Below are 20165 nucleotides of genomic sequence, written 5' to 3' on the forward strand. Positions count from 1 at the left end.
GTCCACGTAGGTTAACGTGGGACGTCCTCGTGATCGATGCCCGTGTGTTGGTTCCCACAGCACAAGTTTGCTGGTTGGCATCTCATGGTGTCTCTGGCAGTGACCTGCCAGCCTCATTCTCCTGACTGCCACTTTATCGCTCACCTTTAGCACCCCCCCATACAAGTTTGCATTAGTGACATGCTCATCCCTGTTGATGTTAGCCAGCACCAGCTAGGTACTAATGCCAGCTCACAGAACGATAGCCATGCTAGTTAGCCAGCCAGGCACCAACGCCAGCTCACAGAACGATAGCCACGCTAGTTAGCCAGCCAGGCACCAACGCCAGCTCACATAACGATAGAACGCCAGTTAGCCAGCACCTGCAAAATCGAATGCCAAACTGATGATATCAGGAGCCATCAGTAGCTAGATAACATTATACAACGCCTCATGCATTAATAAACTAAAGTGAATAGTTTGTTGACTGGGTCATTTTGTTTAATGCTTCAGTTATGTTGAAAGAGGAGCTCTGAGCTGCTCATACACTAGACTCTTGCCGTAATGGTTTGTTGACGTGGGTCTGTGAGGGGGAGGAGGAGGGGCAAGGCGTGCACTGCTGCAGCAGATTTAGGAGTCTGATCTGACGGTCACAGAGCTGAGGGAGCGCGCCCAGTTAGCTGTAAAAATCCATAGATTAGCCGCACCGTTATATAAGCCGCAGGGTCGAAAAATAGGGGAAAAAGCCACGGCTTATAGTCCGAAAATTACGGTATTTGGAATGGCGATCAGATAATTGGATTATTTTTTTTGCATTACATCAGAGACCAGGTAAGGACTCTATATATCCAATCTTGCGTTGATCTGATATTTCTTTCTACCGCGATCGAAGCTGTGTGTATGGACTGTGTGTGGCTTTTTACCATTGGCTGTGGGGGGGGGGGGGGGGGGGCCCGCTACGAGGGCCATTTCATGTATGCACGAGGAAGGATAATAACGATAATCTAGCGTTGATTTCAGGAAGATTCGATAATCACGCGAAAAATTACAACGTGATAAGTGTATTCCACTAAAACGCTATTATCGCGTCTTTTCCTGGGATTACTAAGAATCACCAAAACTATACTCATATTCAAAATGGTATAAAACGGAAATGTACGGATGAAAAAACAATCTGTTTTGTGCATGTTGACTGGGAGCAACTCACTGACAATCGGCGGGTGTATTAGACCCATAGCTACAATATAAGATATATTTTAACCACTCGCAAATTTCGCAGTCTCCCCATTGATTAAAGCAATGGCGTTCTTCTAGCGCCCCCTGGCGCCCCGACCCCTGGCGCTGATTGAGTTAATGAAGCATATTATAGCTCTCACCTTCAGACTCTTGGTGGTGACAATGACCTCTCCGGTACGGTTGGTGGTGAGACCATGTGCCGATGGGAAGCTGCGACGAGGCGGGGGTGGAGGTGGGGACTTGGATGGCTTCTCTGTGCGGTACCTGGCAACCGTGAGCTCAGCTGTAAACACAACAACAACAAAGCTGCAGAGGTCAGAGGTCAGTCACTGCTCTGTTAGCAGTGAGTTAGTTAGTTAGTTAGTTAGTTAGTTAGTTAGTTAGTTAGTTAGTTAGTTAGTTAGTTAGTTAGTTAGTTAGTTAGTTAGTTAGTTAGTTAGTTAGTTAGTTAGTTAGTTAGTTAGTTTGTTCATTCGTTAGTTAGTAAGTAGTTAGTTAGTTACCTCCGGTACCTGTCAACCATGAGCTCAGCTGGAAACACACAGCAAAAACAAAGCTGCAGAGGTCAGAGGTCAGTCACTGCTCTCTTTAGTCATTTAGTTAGTTAGTTAGTTAGTTAGTTAGTTAGTTAGTTAGTTAGTTAGTTAGTTAGTTAGTTAGTTAGTTAGTTAGTTAGTTAGTTAGTTAGCTAGTGAGCTACATGCATTTAGCTGGTTAGTTAATTAGTTCTTTTATCCTCACACAACCCAGATCACCAACAGATTCACCTACATTTTATTCACAGGACTTATTTAACCCCTAGGGCTTAGACGATTGAATTCAATGGGTCTCAGACCTGACTCTTTATGTACCTTGTGTCCAAACGGCGCCACAGGTATATTTATGCATATGTACTGGGAATGCCCCCCTGTTGTGAGTTTCTGGGAAAATGTTACATATCAGCTCTCGGACATTTTCTCTTTAACCATACCTGTATCTCCTTCTGTATTGTTATTGAATGATCTCTCTCAATTACCGACCTCTATACAGGTGAAAAGACTCATTTTGGCCGGCCTCACAGCCGCAAAAAAATTGATTGCCTCATGTTGGTTTCACCCAGACAAACTCTGCCCGAAGGTATGGTTTCTCACCTACCTTGATGTGATCTATTTGGAGATATCCACGGCACGTGTTGTAGGGGTTAAGGAATCTAATATCGCAATTTGGTTGGCTGCAGTGGCAAAGTTAAAAGAACGCATATAAGTTTGGGAATTTGTTTTGTTTTGATTTGTTTTGATTTTAGTTTTTTTCTTTTTCTTTTACTGAATACTGTAAGGGGCGGCGGGGGGGAGGGGCTAGCAGGGTCTTAAGCACCCTCTGAAAAAGGCTTAGCCCCCTCTAATCCCCCCCTCCCAGTTATGTTTTTTATTTTATTTATATATAAAATACATTACGAATTCCGTTATATTGGACATTTGTATTAATTATATCAAGCGAAGAACTGAGAAATTTGGCAGAGAGAGACGGCAACATTATCGTGGGTTTGCGTGATGAGTATCTCCACCTCTTTTATTGTGAAGCTGTATCTATCTACCGGACGTCATCAAAAGCATGTCTGTCACTATAGCCAATTGAAATGCTAGAAATGGTCACGTGGACTGGGAGAACCAATGGAATAGTCCCACCGGGCCGCATGTATATTATTTCACTTCCGCGTTCGAGCTGCGTGCAAGTTCAAAAAACAAAACAAACATCTTTGGATAGAACGGGGAAATATAACGCTTCTTTTAATAAACAGGAGCCATACATAAAATACGGGTTTATCGCAACAGGTCGGTGATTCTTGCGTGCCGAGCCGACGTCCTCTCTGCATAATATGTGGCGACAACAACAACAACAACAACAACGAGGCAAGTTGGCAGATAAAGTAGCTGCTGCATTCAACGCCAATCTGGAATTGGAGGGCGGCGAGTGGATATGTGACATGTTTCAAACATTAGCAGGGATTTTGGAGGACTTAACAACAAACAAGGTATGGTGAGTCGTGTTTGCATGCATTCTGATCTGTTCGTCACCCGCCGCGGTGATCTGACTGCAACAGCTTATCTGCTGTTCATGAATGAATGAATGAATGAAAAACAGATTGCAGAATGGGTACAATACAGTACGGCGCAATACACACAATTGTTAAGGGGATGCAGACCAGAGAAAAACGTTATTTTTTTCAATATCAGTATATTAAATTAGCCATTGTTTTTGTTTGTTGCATTAAAATTCATTAGCCCCTGCTATAAACAATCCAGCCCCTCCAAAGCTCCCGCGAGGCCAATTCTCTGGCGCCGCTACTGACTGTAATGTGAGTGTGACTCATGTTGAGGTCCTTGGGTGAGCGGGGGGGGACGGGGGACGAGCGAGTGTCCATGTAGGATGATCACTGTACAGTCTGTATCAGTTCTTGTCTTGTCATGTGGTGTTAAGTTATTGTCTTGGGAAGTCTTTTTATGTATTATTATTGTATTGTTTGTGATATATGTTCTGTTTCATGTTGAAAAAAAAAAAAAAATTGATAAAAAAAAAAATATATAATAGAATAGAACAACTATTTCATTGCCCACACGTTGAAATTTGCCCTTGGCTTCACTGTAGTTAAGTCAAAACCTTAACAACAAATGCATGATCAAACAGCACAAGACACAGAACAGAACAGCACTGTGAAAATCTGTGATTTTATATGTCTGCACTTTATGTGCTCATTTGTCTCTTTTTTCTGTTGTGAAGCACTGCAATTCTTGTATGAAAGGTTAAAGTGCTATACAAATAAAGTGTATTTTTATTATTATTATTATTATTATTATTATTATTATTATTATTATTATTATTATTATTATTATTATTATTATTATTATTATTATTATTATTATTATTATTATTATACATTTTGTTTTTTATTGCCCTTTGTACACCGCTTTGAGGAGGGCTTTATTTGAGAAAATTCAAATTGTAAATCCGGATTTGTTTTGGCAGTCTGAGAGTTGTATGTTGAGTTGTTTTTTTGTGGAGGACATCTTCAGTTTTGCAGAATTTTTGAAGAAAGCATGGCACTTGAGACAAAACACACTATATCCTATATAATTGTATTTGAATTCCTCTTGTTTCTTTGTTTATATACATTGCGTATATATATATATTACGTTTTATTGTATTTTCTTTTTCTTGTGGCCATCTTGGTCTATATGTCATTTGTCAAGTAATTGGTCAAGTATATTATTATATACTTATTGTTATGTGTCTTGTAAGCCCATATGGGCTGGGCATACACCTGTATGTAAGACATGAAAATAAAAAACATCAAATCAAATCAAATTAATAGTGGAGAGATTTAGTGGGTTAATAATTCACTTACAGACAATTCCATTGAACTGAAAGTGTGGCTGCTGCCAATGCACCTCTGACTGTGTGCCGCTACAGTGTTGGAATCGTGTCTGTATGACAAACAGTGTGTGTGTGTGTGTGCGCGTGTGCGTTTGCGTGTGTGTGTGTGTGTGCGTGTGCGTGTGCGCGTGTGTGTGTGTGTGTGTGTGTGTGTGTGTGTGTGCGTGCGTGCGTGCGTGCAACCACACAAATAATGTGAGATAATACAAAGTAAAGGGGACATATTGTTAAATTTTTTATTTAGGTGCTGGGGGGGGGGGGGGGGGGGGGGGGGGGATTACATAATGTAGCCTACTCCGATTGGCCAGACTTTAAAGTCTTCAGATTAACAAGCAAAAAACAAGCTGTTCAAGAATTGCTTCACAATGGGATGAATTGGCTTTGATTAATCAGTTAGCTGTGCTTTCTGGAGCAAGGACCCTGGCTGGACCCTGGCTGAGACAGCCACCTTTCACAACCTGGCCAGACCTGGCTGGACCCTGGCTGAGACAGCCACCTTTCACAACCTGGCCAGACCTGGCTGGACCCTGGCTGAGACAGCCACCTTTCACAACCTGGCCAGACCTGGCTGGACCCTGGCTGAGACAGCCACCTTTCACAACCTGGCCAGACCTGGCTGGACCCTGGCTGAGACAGCCACCTTTCACAACCTGGCCAGACCTGGCTGAACCCTGGCTGAGACAGCCACCTTTCACAACCTGGCCAGACCTGGCTGGACCCTGGCTGAGACAGCCACCTTTCACAACCTGGCTGGACCCTGGCTGGACCCTGGCTGAGACAGCCACCTTTCACAATCTGGCCAGACCTGGCTGAACCCTGGCTGAGACAGCCACCTTTCACAATCTGGCCAGACCTGGCTGGACCCTGGCTGAGACAGCCACCTTTCACAATCTGGCCAGACCTGGCTGGACCCTGGCTGAGACAGCCACCTTTCACAATCTGGCCAGACCTGGCTGGACCCTGGCTGAGACAGCCACCTTTCACAATCTGGCCAGACCTGGCTGGACCCTGGCAGCCACCTTTCACAACCTGGCCAGACCTGGCTGGACCCTGGCTGAGACAGCCACCTTTCACAACTTGGCCAGTCCTGGCTGGACCCTGGCTGGACCCTGGCTGAGACAGCCACCTTTCACAACCTGGCCAGACCTGGGATTGTTGTATCATCTTGGTTTACAGTAGCTTGTGTACAAGAAGCTCAAACACCCAACCATACCAAACCTGGCCATGGGTAGTCCCAGCCAGGCTGAACATAGCTAATGGAGACAAGGCATTAGTCTTGTGTGTCGGGTAGCCAGGCAGGGAAGGAAACAATTCATTTAAAATGTGGTTTGTGCTAGACCCACCTGTCGTGTATGTTGTCTAATTACACAACTACATAATACAAGAATCACAGAGATGGAGATAGCGTTGAACCCATGGCTTTAATGACGTACCCCCAACCTGGCAATACATTCATATGACCTGTGCGTAACGTAAGCATGCATAACAAGAGGGGCGTATGTAGACTAACGTTAAGTAGTCCCTGTACTAACTCCATACATTACACATCCTCCCCCTTTAGCTTAACGGTAGGCCTATATAAACACAAGTAATAACAATAAATGTTTCCACAATAAATGTATGGCCTACATCAACCCTTAACCAAATGTCTATTAACTATGACATTATGTTTTCAAACATGTCTGAACACACAAACAACAACATGGCCTTTAGGCTACAGATCAAGTCTCTGAGGCTGTTTACGCTGCCTCTCTGGGTAGCGTCTCACTGGCTCGCTTGAGAGCGGGGAACCAGGCTGTGGAGACATCGCAGGTGGTGAGGTGAGGTATCAGCACTAGAGCTCTCAGTTTCGGACGGCGCTGTGGTGGGATTGTCTATTTCCTGCTCAGGTGAGTCCAGGCCAGGTGACACACTGTTCTGTACCTGAGTGTCCAGGATTTGGTCTCCATACATCATCTCCCATGTCCACAGTATACATGAGTGGTCCATCAAGTGAAGTGATTGTTCCGGTGTTCCACTTGTCCTTCCGATAATCACGAGCGAGAACTGTCTGTCCTACTTTGAAGCTCCTTGTTGGTTTGTCGTTGAGATGTTTGAACTGTTTGTCCTCCACGTCACGTCGCACATCTGGTTTGAGAAGGTCCATGTGAGATCTCAGGTTTCTTTTGAGAAACAGCATCGCTGGCGTCTGGTTGGTAGTGGCGTGTGTGGCATTGCAATATGCAAAGAGGAATTTGTCGATTTTGTGCTGGATCGGTAGATCTTCATTATCCATCGCTTTGATTGCTTTCTTGAATGTCTGCACAAATCTCTCTGCCAAGCCATTCGTGGCTGGATGGTATGGTGCAGATGTGAAGTGCTTGATTCCATTTCTCTTTACAAACGTCTGGAATTCATCCGAAACTAACTGGCGTCCATTGTCCGTGCATATCTGTTGTGCTAAACCATTCCTGGCGAACACAGTCCTCAGCACAGAGATGGTCTTCTCAGATGTAGTTGACTTCATTTTGATCACTTCCGGCCATTTTGAATGCGCATCTAGCGCAGCGATCAAGCACATTGAGTCTTTGAATGGTCCTGCAAAATCAAGGTGTACTCGCTGCCACGGTGATGATGGCCATTCCCATGGATGTAGAGCAGCCTGTGGTGGTGCATTCTGCATCTTCTGACATCCGGGGCAGCTCTTTGCCATGTCCTCGATTTGCTTATCGATTCCTGGCCACCACATATAACTGCGGCCCAGGCTCTTCATCCCAGCCCTTCACAGTGATGTCATAGATCTATGACAGTGTGGGGTCGTTGCGTGTCTCTCTTTGGATGAGAGCGTTGGTCACTGGCAGCTGGTTGACGATTGTGGTGTTAAACACCTCTGCTGGGTCTACAGCTGCGGCTGTCTCTGCGGTTTGCAGGGGTAGACGTGACAATCTGTCAGCATTCCCATGCTGTTTCGTCCCCTTGAACTCGATGTCATACTGATGTGCCCCCAGGAAGAGTGACCACCGCTGTAGCCGCTGCGCCGTCATTATCGGAACGCCTTTCCGGGGATTGAAGATAGATATACGTTGGACGTCCCGCGATGATGTCGGGGAGTTTGCGACCCTCTCTGCGCCGCCCCCTATCTCCCTGTCTCCGGCTGTCCCTGAGCAATGACTGGAGTGTTGAATGTCCCGTGACTAAGACGGGGAGGACGTGACCCTCTTTGCGCCGCCCCTGTGCCTCAAATAGATCCGCTATCAGCTCTATCTTTCAAAATGTTCAGTTGCTATCGCTATTTGCTTTATCTTTAATCTTTCAAAATGTTCAGTTGCTATTGCATGCACTCATCTGTGTTTCACTACACACATGAGTGCATGCTTACCAACTGTCCGTCTGCAACACTACTATCACCAACATCTAAGAAGGGAGATCCCCCCTTGAATGGCCCTTCTAAGGTTTCTCTCCTCCACACTGCCTGTGGAGCTTTTTTCCCTATTGTTAGGTTTTAGTGAGTTTTTCCTTACCTTCGCGTGGGGTATGTCTGGGAGTGCTTGCATTCTTTAATTTTTTATTAAAATTTTTTGCATTCATCTAAAAATGTTTGGACCTTATGGTGTTCTTGTTCTGTTCTTGACTTATTGTTATGTTTTCTTCTTGACTTGTTTAAAGAAGACCTGTACGGCCCATGGGGACATTAACGTGTGTTGTCGGGCCTTATAAATAAATTTGATTTGATTTGATTTGATTTGATATAAGAGGCTGATGGTCTGTCAGAAGCGTGAACCTTTGACCATACAGGTAGTGGTTAAACTTCTTGACCCCCCCATACGAGACTGAGGGCCTCTCGGTCAATTTGAGCGTAGTTGCACTCAGCTTTAGTCAATGATCTTGAGGCGAAGGCTATTGGCTTCTGTGAGCCATCTGGAAATGTATGTGACAACACCGCTCCAATGCCGTAAGGCGAGGCATCACATGCTAACTTAATGGGTAAAGACGGATTGAAGTGAGCGAGCACCTGTTCTGACGTGATGACTCCTGAAAAGCCTTCTTGCAGCTGTCAGTCCACTTCCAGTGTGTTCCTGCCTGAAGCAGCGTGTTCAGAGGGTGCAGCACAGTTGATAGATTGGGTAAAAACTTGTGGTAGTAGTTTACAAGTCCAAGGTAAGAACGGAGCTGAGACACATTCTCTGGTGGTGGTGCTTTAAGCACAGCTTCAATCTTGTCCTGAGATTTGTGTAGGCCGTTCTTGTTGATCACGTGTCCGCAGTAGGATATTTCCTTTTTGAAAAACTCACATTTTGGTTGGTTAGCTCGAAGACCATATTCCCGCAGCCTTGTGAGCACCTGTTCCAGGTTTGATAGATGCCAGTGACAAGAATGTCGTCAAGGTAACACTGTGTACCTGGGACTCCTTGTAGTACTTGGTCCATTGTCCTCTGCCAGATAGCTGGGGCTGAAGCTATACCAAACACAAGGCGGTTGTATTGATACAGGCCTTTGTGTGTTGATAGTCAGATACGGCTTTGATGAGTCTTCAACCTCCATCTGAAGTTAAGCTTGAGCCAGGTAAATTTTAGTGAAACGTTCCCCCCCTGACAGGGAGGTGAAGATGTCCTCTATACGAGGCAGAGGATACTGTACAGTGTGGAGCACTGAATTATAGTCACTTTGAAGTCCCCACAAATGTGCACTTTACTTTGACTTCCTGGCTTTGTGTTGTTTTTCTTCATTACTGGGACTATGGGCGTCGCCCATTCACTCCACTCCACCTTGGACAGCACTCCTGTCTGTTCCAAGCTTTTCAACTCCGCTTCTACTGCGGGGCGGATTGCATAAGGCACGGGCCAGGCTTTGTGAAATTTTGGGCTTGCATTCTCCTCGACCTCAATCTTTGCCTTCATACCTTTCTGTGTTCCCAGTTCCTTTCCGAACACTTCATGTGCCTCTGCGAGTATCTTTGACAGTCTCCCAGATGTGGCGCTCTTCTCATCTCCTGCTGACACACACAATGATTTAACATCATGCCAGTCCAGTTGAATTTTCCTGAGCCACTCACGGCCAAACAGCGGAGGACCCCCATTCGGTATAACATACATGTCCAGCTCCTGCGTTTTGTCTTTGTATTTCACTGTGACCCGCATTTTCCCTTTTGGAGCCACACTTTCTCTGGTGTAAGTCTTCAGCAACACCTTTGTAGTCTTAAGAGCTATCTGTGGATACAGTCTTTTGTAGTCGTTCTCAGAAATCACTGATAAGGCGGAGCCTGTGTCTAACTCCATTTTGAGTCTCGCTCCTGCCACTTCTGGAGTGATCCATATTATTTTACGTGCATTTGTCTCTTGCATGCGATGCAGCTCTAGACATGCTAAGTCACTGCTCTCTGAATCACTTCCTTGTTCATCTGAACAATTTTCAGTCACTTTATGCAGCTTTTTGTATTTTCCTTTGGGTGCTGCTTTCCTGCTACTTTGTGTTTTGTCAGAGTACTGCTTTTTTTCTCAATGTGACCTTGCTTTTGACATTTTCTACACTCTTTGTCTTTGAACCAACATTCATCTGGATCGTGTGATGTCTTGCCACAACGATAACATTGCTTTCCTGGTTTCAGTGACATTTTATTGGTTTCACACTCTATCCCTTTTTGTTGTATTTCTGATGCTCCCCTTGCTGCAGTTTCCATAGATATTGCTATGTTGAGCGCCTTTTTATAATCAAGGTCTTTCTCTGACAGTAATTTCTTCTGTGTGGCTTCATTATGCATACCACAAACTAGTCTGTCCCTCAACGCATCATTTAGGCCTAGTCTGAAATCACAGTGTTCTGACAATCTGCGTAGCTCTGCAACATATTCAGATATGCTTTCCCTTTTTTCCTGATTTCGCTTGTGAAACTTGAATCTCTCAGCTATTACCAATGGTTTGGGGCTCAAGTGGTCTTGAAGAGTATCCTGAATTTCTTTGAATATCATCTCTGTGGGCTTCACAGGTGCTAGCAAATTGTGCAGCAGTCCGTAAGTCTTTGCGCCCATCACACTCAACAGAACGACAGCTTTTTGTTCATCGCCGATAAGATTCGCCCGGCAATAAAGCTCTACTCTTTCAATGTAACTTGTCCAGTCTTCAACACTGCTATCAACGAAAAAAGATTTTTTTTAAAAATTCAGTCCAAGATTATTTCCGTCAAACTAGCTTTGTGCACTTTTCCACTCGACTCACGTGAACCTTATTCCTCTCACGTGTGGTCCGTAGCCAGCTAGCATGCAGCCCACACTTTTACAATGCAAGTGAATTCGTGTCTTCCTCTCGAAAATCTCCTCTCCTTCGTGACCGGTGGTTTCATGAAGGTGAAAAAACGTAGGTACTTTTAATCTCGTCGCCAATTTGTCGTGTATGTTGTCTAATTACACAACTACATAATACAAGAATCACAGAGATGGAGATAGCGTTGAACCCATGGCTTTAATGACGTACCCCCAACCTGGCAGTACATTCATATGACCTGTGCGTAACGTAAGCATGCATGACAAGAGGGGCGTATGTAGACTAACGTTAAGTAGTCCCTGTACTAACTCCATACATTACATACTGTGTTCAATGCACTGTGTCCCCATGGTGTCCTAGCTAAGCACCTCGTTGAGAGTCATCCAGCCTAACTATTACTATTTTGTATTGATACTTTGATTGAGTTAATAAATCATATTAATCAGGTCTCTTTTGACTGAGTAAGTTATTAGCTTCGGCTACTTTCATCACACATGCCTCAATGGTGGAAATAAATAAAAGCTCTACAAACACTGCAAATGATAGTGAATAAATACATAAATAAATAAGAACTAACTCAATCACGTGGATATAACTATAGGGGATTGAATGGACTACATTCTGCTCTCAGCACACCCCATTCCTTTCATGTAGGCTATATATTTAATAATTTATATTATAAATCTATAGTTTATTAGCAATGACGCACTAACGTGTTAGTGCAATACATTGTATTGTACTTGTGTTGTATAATGACAATACATTTGAATCGAATCTAATTTTGATCAGTCGCAAATCGCTTCCGCGCTACCTGTTGAATACGGGGGTCAGCACAACCCAGATGCAATGCTTAGCCTCTCCCTTCCGGTATAAGGAGCTGTTGAATCAGTTTGCACATGGTCCTTCATGCCATTATAAGTAGCTGGTGGGGCGTTTCTGTATGCAAATTCAGGTGTATGAGAATGCACTTTCAGTTTAAGAATGAGTGACGTTCTTCATTCAGTTGCGATAATTTTGGCAACTTACGAGGACCTCTCCACGCATTCAGGAATCCGGAGGAGGACTATTGATAGGTTATTTACAAGGAAACTTACGAGAATGTTAGTGAATGAGGTCCATTGACTTCCACAATGCTGACAAATGCTAAACATTTCTGATTACAATATATATATAAAAAAAATGAATGAACCACATCCGCAGTCAGTTAAACAGCCACACAAATCACAGTAACAGTTACACTTAGAAGCTGAACTCACCTGAGCCACGACGTGAACCAGCACCATCCAGACTGTTCAGTTTCTGGGCGGCCATCTGCACTTTACCCGGCTGCTGCTCTACGTTGGTGGCGGTAACATCGCCGGCAGCCGCGATGGAGGTACCCGGAGTGCCGGTGGTCACGGCTGGGGAGGAGGTGCCCGTGGTGGTGGCGACGGGGGTGGTGATCTGGGGCTTGGGCGGCACGGCCGGCTTGTTGATGTGTCTGGCGGCAAAGTCGAGGTCCGGGATGGCCTTCATTAGCTCCGCCTGGGTCTCCTCCAGAAGTCGGTTTATGTCCTGGGCGCTGAACTGGGTCAGACTGGCCCGCTTCTCCTCCCAGTCCCTCTCTGCCGCCTGCAGTGGAGGATGAAGTACACGGTTCCTTTACTTGAGTAAAAGTAGAAATAAAATAGTGCCCTAGGATTCTACAGACATCCTCGGAATTAAATAATTATAATAATAATAAATACAACAATATATGTATCATTAAAAATTACGTTTTACATTTATAGTCATGCCTCAATGAGGCATCGTGATGTCCGAAAATAAATAACAGTGAATAAATAAATAAAAAAATAAATAAGAACTAAACTCAATCGTGCAGATATAGCTATAGTGTAATAGAATGGAGTAATGGACACATCTACATTTTCTAGTTTATTAGCAGCGACGCACTAACGTATGTTACGTACTGTACGTTGTATTGTATGCTGTATAATGACATACATTTGAATCTAATCTAGTCAAATTTTGATCAGTCGCAAAATGCTTTCGTGCTACCTGTTGAATATTTTCACAGGGGTCAGCACAACCGAGGTGCAATGCTTAGCCTCTCCCTTCCATTAGAAGGAGCTGTTGAATCAGTTTGCACACGGTCCTTGCATGCCCTATAAGGAGCTGGCGGGGGGTTTCTGTATGCAAATTCAGGTGTACGAGAACGTGCTTTCAGTTTAAGAATGAGTGACGTTCTTCATTCAGCTGCGATCAATTTGCCCATTTACGAGCACCTCTCCACGTGTTGAGGTATCCGGAGGAGGACTATTGTATGTTTCCTCTTACAAACTTCGTAAAAGGTTATTTACGAGGAAACAAACTTACATTAGTGAATGAGGTCCATTGTCTGTTTCATAATTTTTTTATGGTTGTGAGGTTTATGTAACTTAACTTGTACATGTACTGTTGTATGTCCTTGTGGTTATGAAGTTGCTGTACATTTGTATAAAAAAAAAAAAACATTAAAATAAAAACATTAAAATAAAGTTAAAATAAATATATCATCATCGGGCGCCAGGGTGGCGCACCATGTAACTGCGCTGCAGTGTAACGCAGCCATCCCGGGTTCGACTCCCAGACCTGAAGACCTTTGCTGCATGTCCTCCCCCCATATCTTCTCCCATCCTTCCTCTCTGCCGGGCCTATCCGAATAAAGCAATAAAATGCCAAAAAATACACCTTTACATTTTTTTTATATATATATATCATCATCAATGGTTAGATCAGAATTTGACCCGTTTACTGCAATTCAAGATCTGTATTATAAAGATTGGAACGGAAGAGGGGGTGCATCACGGTTTTACAATGCACCCAAATTGGCAGGTCTGAAGCTGAGCTTGTAGAATGATGTGCGTGAGGATATATCTGAAGAAACATGGGAAAACGTTGTGACCAAATGGTGTAAATTCTCTCGGGAGGCACAGTTTTAAATAGAAGTTATTGGACCCCCAGTAAGCTAGCCAGACTAAAGCTAAGAAGCAGTGACACCAGTTGGAGGTGTGAAAAATAAACAGGTACTCTATTACATAGGTTATATGAATGTGAGAAAGTATGGAAAATGTGGGACGAAATTGTGGTATTTTTGAGTGAAGTACTAAATGAACAATTAAAGAACTCTCCAGTGGCATGCTTACTGTGTCTATTACCAAAAGAGATTAGGTTGTCTAAATATCAAGGAATGTGGTATAGAATGGCCATGATATAAGGATGTAGAATTGCTTTACGACATTGGAAATCACCCACCGATATTACTTTTAAGGAATGGATGGAATTAATATTTCGGACTGCATCATATACGTATAGAGTTGCAGAGAAAAAGGATATTTTTGCTGAGGTGTGGGATAACTTTTTACATCTTACTGAAAGGCCCGATGACTAATTAAAGCTCTGTTTCTATAATATAGATGATTACTGTCAGAATTAGGATCTGATCTGATGATAAGTGGGTTTTATTTGTATTTGTATTATTATGATTATTTTCTTTTTAATGTCTGTTTTTGTTATGTTTGTGGTTTATTCATTTGCTCTGTCATATCACAAATGCTATTACTCATATCGGTACGTGTGGTAGTGGCAATGGGGAGATGTGGCATGGATTTTTGTTTGTTTTTTTACGTCTATATGGTGGGGTGGAGGGGGGGGGGAAGCAAATCTGTAAATTGCCTGATGGCGTATGCCGTAAAATAACTGAAATAAGAGATAAGATAAGATTTGTGCAAAAACATAAAAAAATAAATAAAAATAAAAATAAAAACAGCTCATACCAGTCTGACCTCGGCTGACACAGACTTATCAGCCGGGCGGCGACTCGGCAGCTCATCCAGAGCTCGTGTCCTGAAGGCCGCGGACAGCAGGACGTCCTGCTCGGGACCCAATGAGGTGTCGTCCACGTCGCTGCCCGGCACCGGCATCCAGTCAGCGAGGCTGGCGCTCCCGCTCATGTCGCTGAGGCCAAGAGGCGGACTGTTCAAGATGTCCAGGTCAGAGCCCCACCTTGCGTCCTCTGCCCTCTTTGCCGGTTGGCTGGAGAGGTCCTCTGGGCCCTGCCACACCCCCTCTGTGACTTGTCTGTACATACAGGTGGGATAGGATACACTAACAACACACAGGACAGGCATGAGGGTTCTACACCACAAAACTGTGTAACACAGAAGTTGTCATGAGTTACATGCTATACATTTTTACCATGTGTATTTTATCTGACTTTTTCAGACTGGAATAACTCCCAATTTGTATCAAATCAGATCAGGCTTCTTAAAATGGGTGGCATATTCCTTTAATATTCAGGATACTCATGCATGTAAATGTCATATCTGTTCACAACTATACAAATGCATTCCGGAGTGGGCAGAGTGGCAGACCTCCGCTAAGGCCTAATAATTTCTCCACTTTGCCATTACTTTCACAGGCAACATTTTACTGAGTAGATGACAGAAACAAGAGTTGCCAATATTGCCATATGGTGGCGCTAGAGTAAAGGTCACAGGGCCACCAGCATCAACAGGTTTCTCCCTCTAGGGGTCATAAATATTCACATCCAATTTGTATACCTGTATAATTAATGGTTCAGCACATACGTTCATTAGAAAATGGAAGGTTATGCCTGAAGGGGGTGCAAGAGATTTCATCCTCTTGGGATCATGAATGTGCACAGCAAATTCTATCATTTTGAGAGATCTTGTTCTGTTTGGCCCGATGGTGGTGCTATATGATTGTAGAAATACTGATGCATTTATGCACCATATCCAGTGCTATTTCTCATCATGTTCTCCTGCAGTTCATGCTCACCAATATTCTGAATATCCTGTTTATGCACACAGGGAAATTCCTGATTGAGATATTAAGATGCATAATAAGCTGCTTATCCCAAATAAAACCTTAACATGGATAGCAGTTATTACTGGGAGTATTGTGTGCATGTAAATTAAGTCACTGGAGGTACATTATCTCCCTTTTGTTATGCCTACTGATCCTGGATTAGTTACATAAAAAAAGAAGAAGAATACAAGAAAAAGGTCGATCCTGCTAGCGCTGAAGGAAATAGCTGTAAACACTGATGCTTATTTACATTTAAATGTACATTTAGTCATGTAGCTGATGCTTTTATCCAAAGCGACTTACAAATCGTGTACAATAAGCAGGGGGGGTTCACCTCTTGCGGCTATAAGGGTAAGTGGTATTGTTCATCTAGCCGTGCCGAACTTGAGTGCATAGTAGTAAGATTGGTTGAAGCATGCTTCTACAAATCTATAGTTTCCTCTGAGCACTGGCAATTTACAATACAACTAAAGGATATGCTGTAAGGACAAGTACCTCAACACGCTGCTTTGTACAGCACTTGAGTGGCTTTACATGACTTGTAATATCTAAGAAGTGGTTGTTAAGCTTTTCACCACCATGTGAAACTCAGAAGCCTTGAGCAAAATGTTTTAGTCCCCGAAAACTGTACACAGGTATACAGTAAAGAGGTCCCAAGATTTTCCTGGTGTGCCATTTTCAAAGGCCTCCTTGGTCCCTTTGCTGATTGTCTACAAAGTCAACCCATTTGGAAATTGTGAGCCTGTGTCTACATCTGTCAATCTTAATTTGAGGGCATGGTGAGAATGGAAACAAAATGTATATGATTTGAATGATGTAGGAAAGTACTTGTACATAGAAATATTGTTCGTTTAAATTGAAATTGATCAATTGTTAATGCTTTTACTAGTCACCATGATGTAATTGTAGATACAATTTCAAATACAGAAAGTATGGTTATTTTCAACCCTATTTTTTCTTTTTATCACACCAATCGATTCAGACATAAATCTCATCACCACGAATGAACATGTTGTGTCTCTCTCTGTGCTCGAGTTAGCCAGCTGTAGCTCTCCAGAGAAACACGATTCAGTCCTTCATGTGTCATTGATGATATTGTAATCGTAAATCGATTGGTACGATGACAAATGATGGGAAGAAATAAGAGTCTGGGTTGAAAATAATCAGCCTAACTGTCCTTCAGTAGGGTGGCTGTACCTGCGCAGCATGCTGAGTGTGTCCGTCATAGTGTTGCATCGCTTCAGCAGGGCGTCCAGACGGTGGGGCTCCTCCCTCAGGAACTTCACCGCCTCCACCTCCACCCTCAGCACCACCCGCATCTTGCTCTGCAGGCTGGGGAACTGGTCTGGGAGGCAAGGAGGAAGAAGAGAAGTAGGAGGGGTTTCAGAGAGCAGGGTGGAGATTTCTATAAAGCTCCAATGTGTAACTTTCACACATTGGCGGGCCCCTTTGTGGCTGCGAAAGGTAATGGCTCACTGTTTTACACAGACAAACAAGGAGAGAAATGGTAAAACAAAAAAAGGCAGTTCTTTAACACTTTGGATGCCACGGGTCCCATGGTTTAAAAGCAAGCGTATGCCACCACCCACTTCAATGATAGAGCACTTGCATTTGTGAACGCATTTACTATATCTTAAATTATGTGTCTAATCTGGCCGTCGCTTATCAATGACTTGTTTGCAGTCAACATTGTCGAAACGGATTGTTTTTTAATCAGTTAATTTCCGTTTTATACCATTTTGAAAAACGCTAGTTTCTTGAAACTTCCAGAAGATTTCAGAAGATTCTGTGATAAACGCCCTTTACTGTAATACACAAAATACGTTGTAATTTGTCTGCCTATTTATGAATAGTTTTCAAATAAACGCTAGATTATCGATAGTATATGTATTGTGTACTTATGCACGTTATAGAAGCGGGCTGAAAAATCAAATCTCTTATTTCCTGATCGCACACACACACACACACACACACACACACACACACACACACACACACACACACACACACACACACACACATAGGGCCCACGTTGATATCTCTGATAGATTCCTTACCTCAGATCAGATGTTCTCCAAAAAGATTTTTCCAATTCCTGATCGCCATTCCAAATATCGATTGCGTTTATTGATCCAACACTGGGTGGTCGAAACACCGATTCCAAGCTGTTCTGAGGCTCAACAATGAATCCGATCGTCTCGGGTGACTTGTCTGAGAAGTAAAATGAGGAAGCAGGATTTTTTCCCCCCATGCTTTTCATTCAGTCTAATCCAATGGGGTGCAGTACCACAGGGAGAGACGATAGGGGGCAGTATTTTCTCAATGGAGCTCAGAGAGAGTTCCAGTGGTAACGGAAGGCTAGATTGATGAAATATGAATGGAAATCGCTAATAAAAAAGAAAACGATTAAAAACGAGATCTCTCGTCTCTCTGGCACTCAACGGTCGGCATGAACTAACGAGAAATCTCGTCGCTGGCACTCAAAGTGTTAAGTGAGGCATTGTTTTGAATGTGTGTTGTACATCTGGCACAGAGGAAGTGATGTGTTTTACATTGCCCGTTTGTTTGGAATAAATAGAAGATAATATTGGACCTCATTCACTAACGCACAGACATTTCTTCTTAACTCCACTTACGAAGTTCTCAGGCCGATTCTGGCATTCACAAACGGTTTGTTATCTGGGATTTGTTCTTAGCTAAGAACAGGATTTAAGAACATGGAAACGTGGACATTTCTACCTATTTCTGAATTGCGCGACATTTGGGGATTTTCTGAAGAATCGTGAGCTCCGGCACAACCCGACCTAGACCGCGCCGCATCACATTTAAGAACACAATTTCACACGTTCAGGAATCCGACAGGGATCTTTATGAACTTTGTTCTTACAAAGTTCTTAACCCCTTAACACTTTCAGTGCCAAAAACGAGATATTACGTTTTAGCTCGCCAAGCGTTGAGTGCCAAAAACGAGATATCTTTGGATCGTTTGATCTTTTTACTTTGATCCCCGTTCTACAGACTTTCCAGGAGCGATCTGCATCATTTTGGCACGTCCCCACACACTAGAACTGCAATGCTGATCGACTATCACCAGGTGACAGTATCGTCCGTGTCTGAACTGCAATGGCCTGGGGTTGATCCTCAGCCTCACTTTCATTTCTCCTTGGTTAGTGGCCCCTCCGCCTGCTGGAACAGAAATGCACATTGCTCGCCTCGAAAATTCCATTGTATAAGCGTATTTGACCATCGAAACATGTATAGACATATACACTGGTAATCGCGATGGCGATGCGATCACTTGGAATTATTCTTCTTGGAATACCTTCTGGCTAAGGTAAGGTACATTCTATGTCTATTTTACCGAATCTGAAACGTGTTTTTCTAATGATCACAGTTCTGTGTTTCACCGGACGAAAAACATGGTGGAGAGAGAGGGAGGGAGAATGTCTGTGTGTGTATGTTTGTCTGTGAGAATCTGCCAGCTTGTTCATCTTTATCTGTCCCTGTTTGGGTGTGTGTGTGTGTGTGTATGTAAATGTTTTCTTGTAGGCACACAGGTTTGTGTATGTGTGTGCGTGCATGCGCGTGTGCACGAACGTGTTCATGTGCATGTGTGAGAGCATGTGATGTGCTTGTGAGGCTGAGATACAGACAGAGAGGAAAATGTAAATCAATGAGATCAGGGATGATGTTCTTAAGCATTACATCACGCGCAGGAGTGGTTTGTGAACAATAAACCATGCCTAGAGGTGGTCGTTAGACCCCCCTAGGCATGGTTTATTTTTCACAAATCACGACTGCAAGTGGTGTAATGCTTTTATACAACTGCCACATTCACCCAACCTTATTGCTATACAATAAACACACATTAATCGAAGATTTATTGAAAAAACCATCCACCAGAATTTTTTTCCCCCACAACAACAAAAAAGACAAGTTGCCTCCATGTGGAAGCAGCTCGGAAGTGCATCCAACGGTTCTCATCCAACAAACGAACACATCCAACTGTGTGTTATTGGAATGATTGATTGATTGAACATTTTATTACCAGATGCAGAATGGGTACAATACAGTACGGCTCAATACACACAATTGTTAAGGGGATGCAGACCTACTTTCTATAGAACTTCATTATTAGATGCTTCTATAGAAAGTAGGTAAAACAAATTTTAAAGTTTTCTTTGCCCTATAGGGGAAAAAAGTTTTCTTCGCCTTATTTTTTTATTTATTTTTTTAAACCTACTTTAGAGGGCCTAAACTTAACCAGTTGGAAACCAGGCGTACAGTAATAAAATTAGCAATCAATCAATCAATTCAATAGGCCATGCTCACTTAAAACAGCGCAGCTGCTTCTATGTCTCTCAGTCTGACTCTCCTCCGCCGTTGTGTGTGTGTGTGTGTGTGGGGGGGGGGGGGGGGGGGTGGGTGGGTGGGTGGGTGTGAGAGAGTGAGCAA

At 43.4% G+C, this 20165-nt stretch overlaps 1 protein-coding gene across 1 annotated transcript in view; it reads right to left on the reverse strand.

The window, feature by feature from the left end:
- LOC311235397 (SRC kinase signaling inhibitor 1-like) overlaps positions 1-20165 on the reverse strand; it is a gene marked incomplete at its 3' end in the record, with an annotated part of 164224 nt that overhangs the window by 11649 nt on the left and 132410 nt on the right. The window contains exons 13-16 of the mRNA XM_084322852.1: positions 16908-17055; positions 14657-14987; positions 12119-12473; positions 1356-1498 (exon numbers count right to left, since the gene is read on the reverse strand). Coding sequence (XP_084178978.1) covers positions 1356-1498; positions 12119-12473; positions 14657-14987; positions 16908-17055 — 977 coding nt within the window. The remainder of the gene's footprint in view (positions 1-1355; positions 1499-12118; positions 12474-14656; positions 14988-16907; positions 17056-20165) is intronic.

This window comes from Notolepis coatsorum, assembly GCF_963971535.1.
Source record: "Notolepis coatsorum genome assembly, chromosome: 10".
Classification (NCBI taxonomy): domain Eukaryota; kingdom Metazoa; phylum Chordata; class Actinopteri; order Aulopiformes; family Paralepididae; genus Notolepis; species Notolepis coatsorum.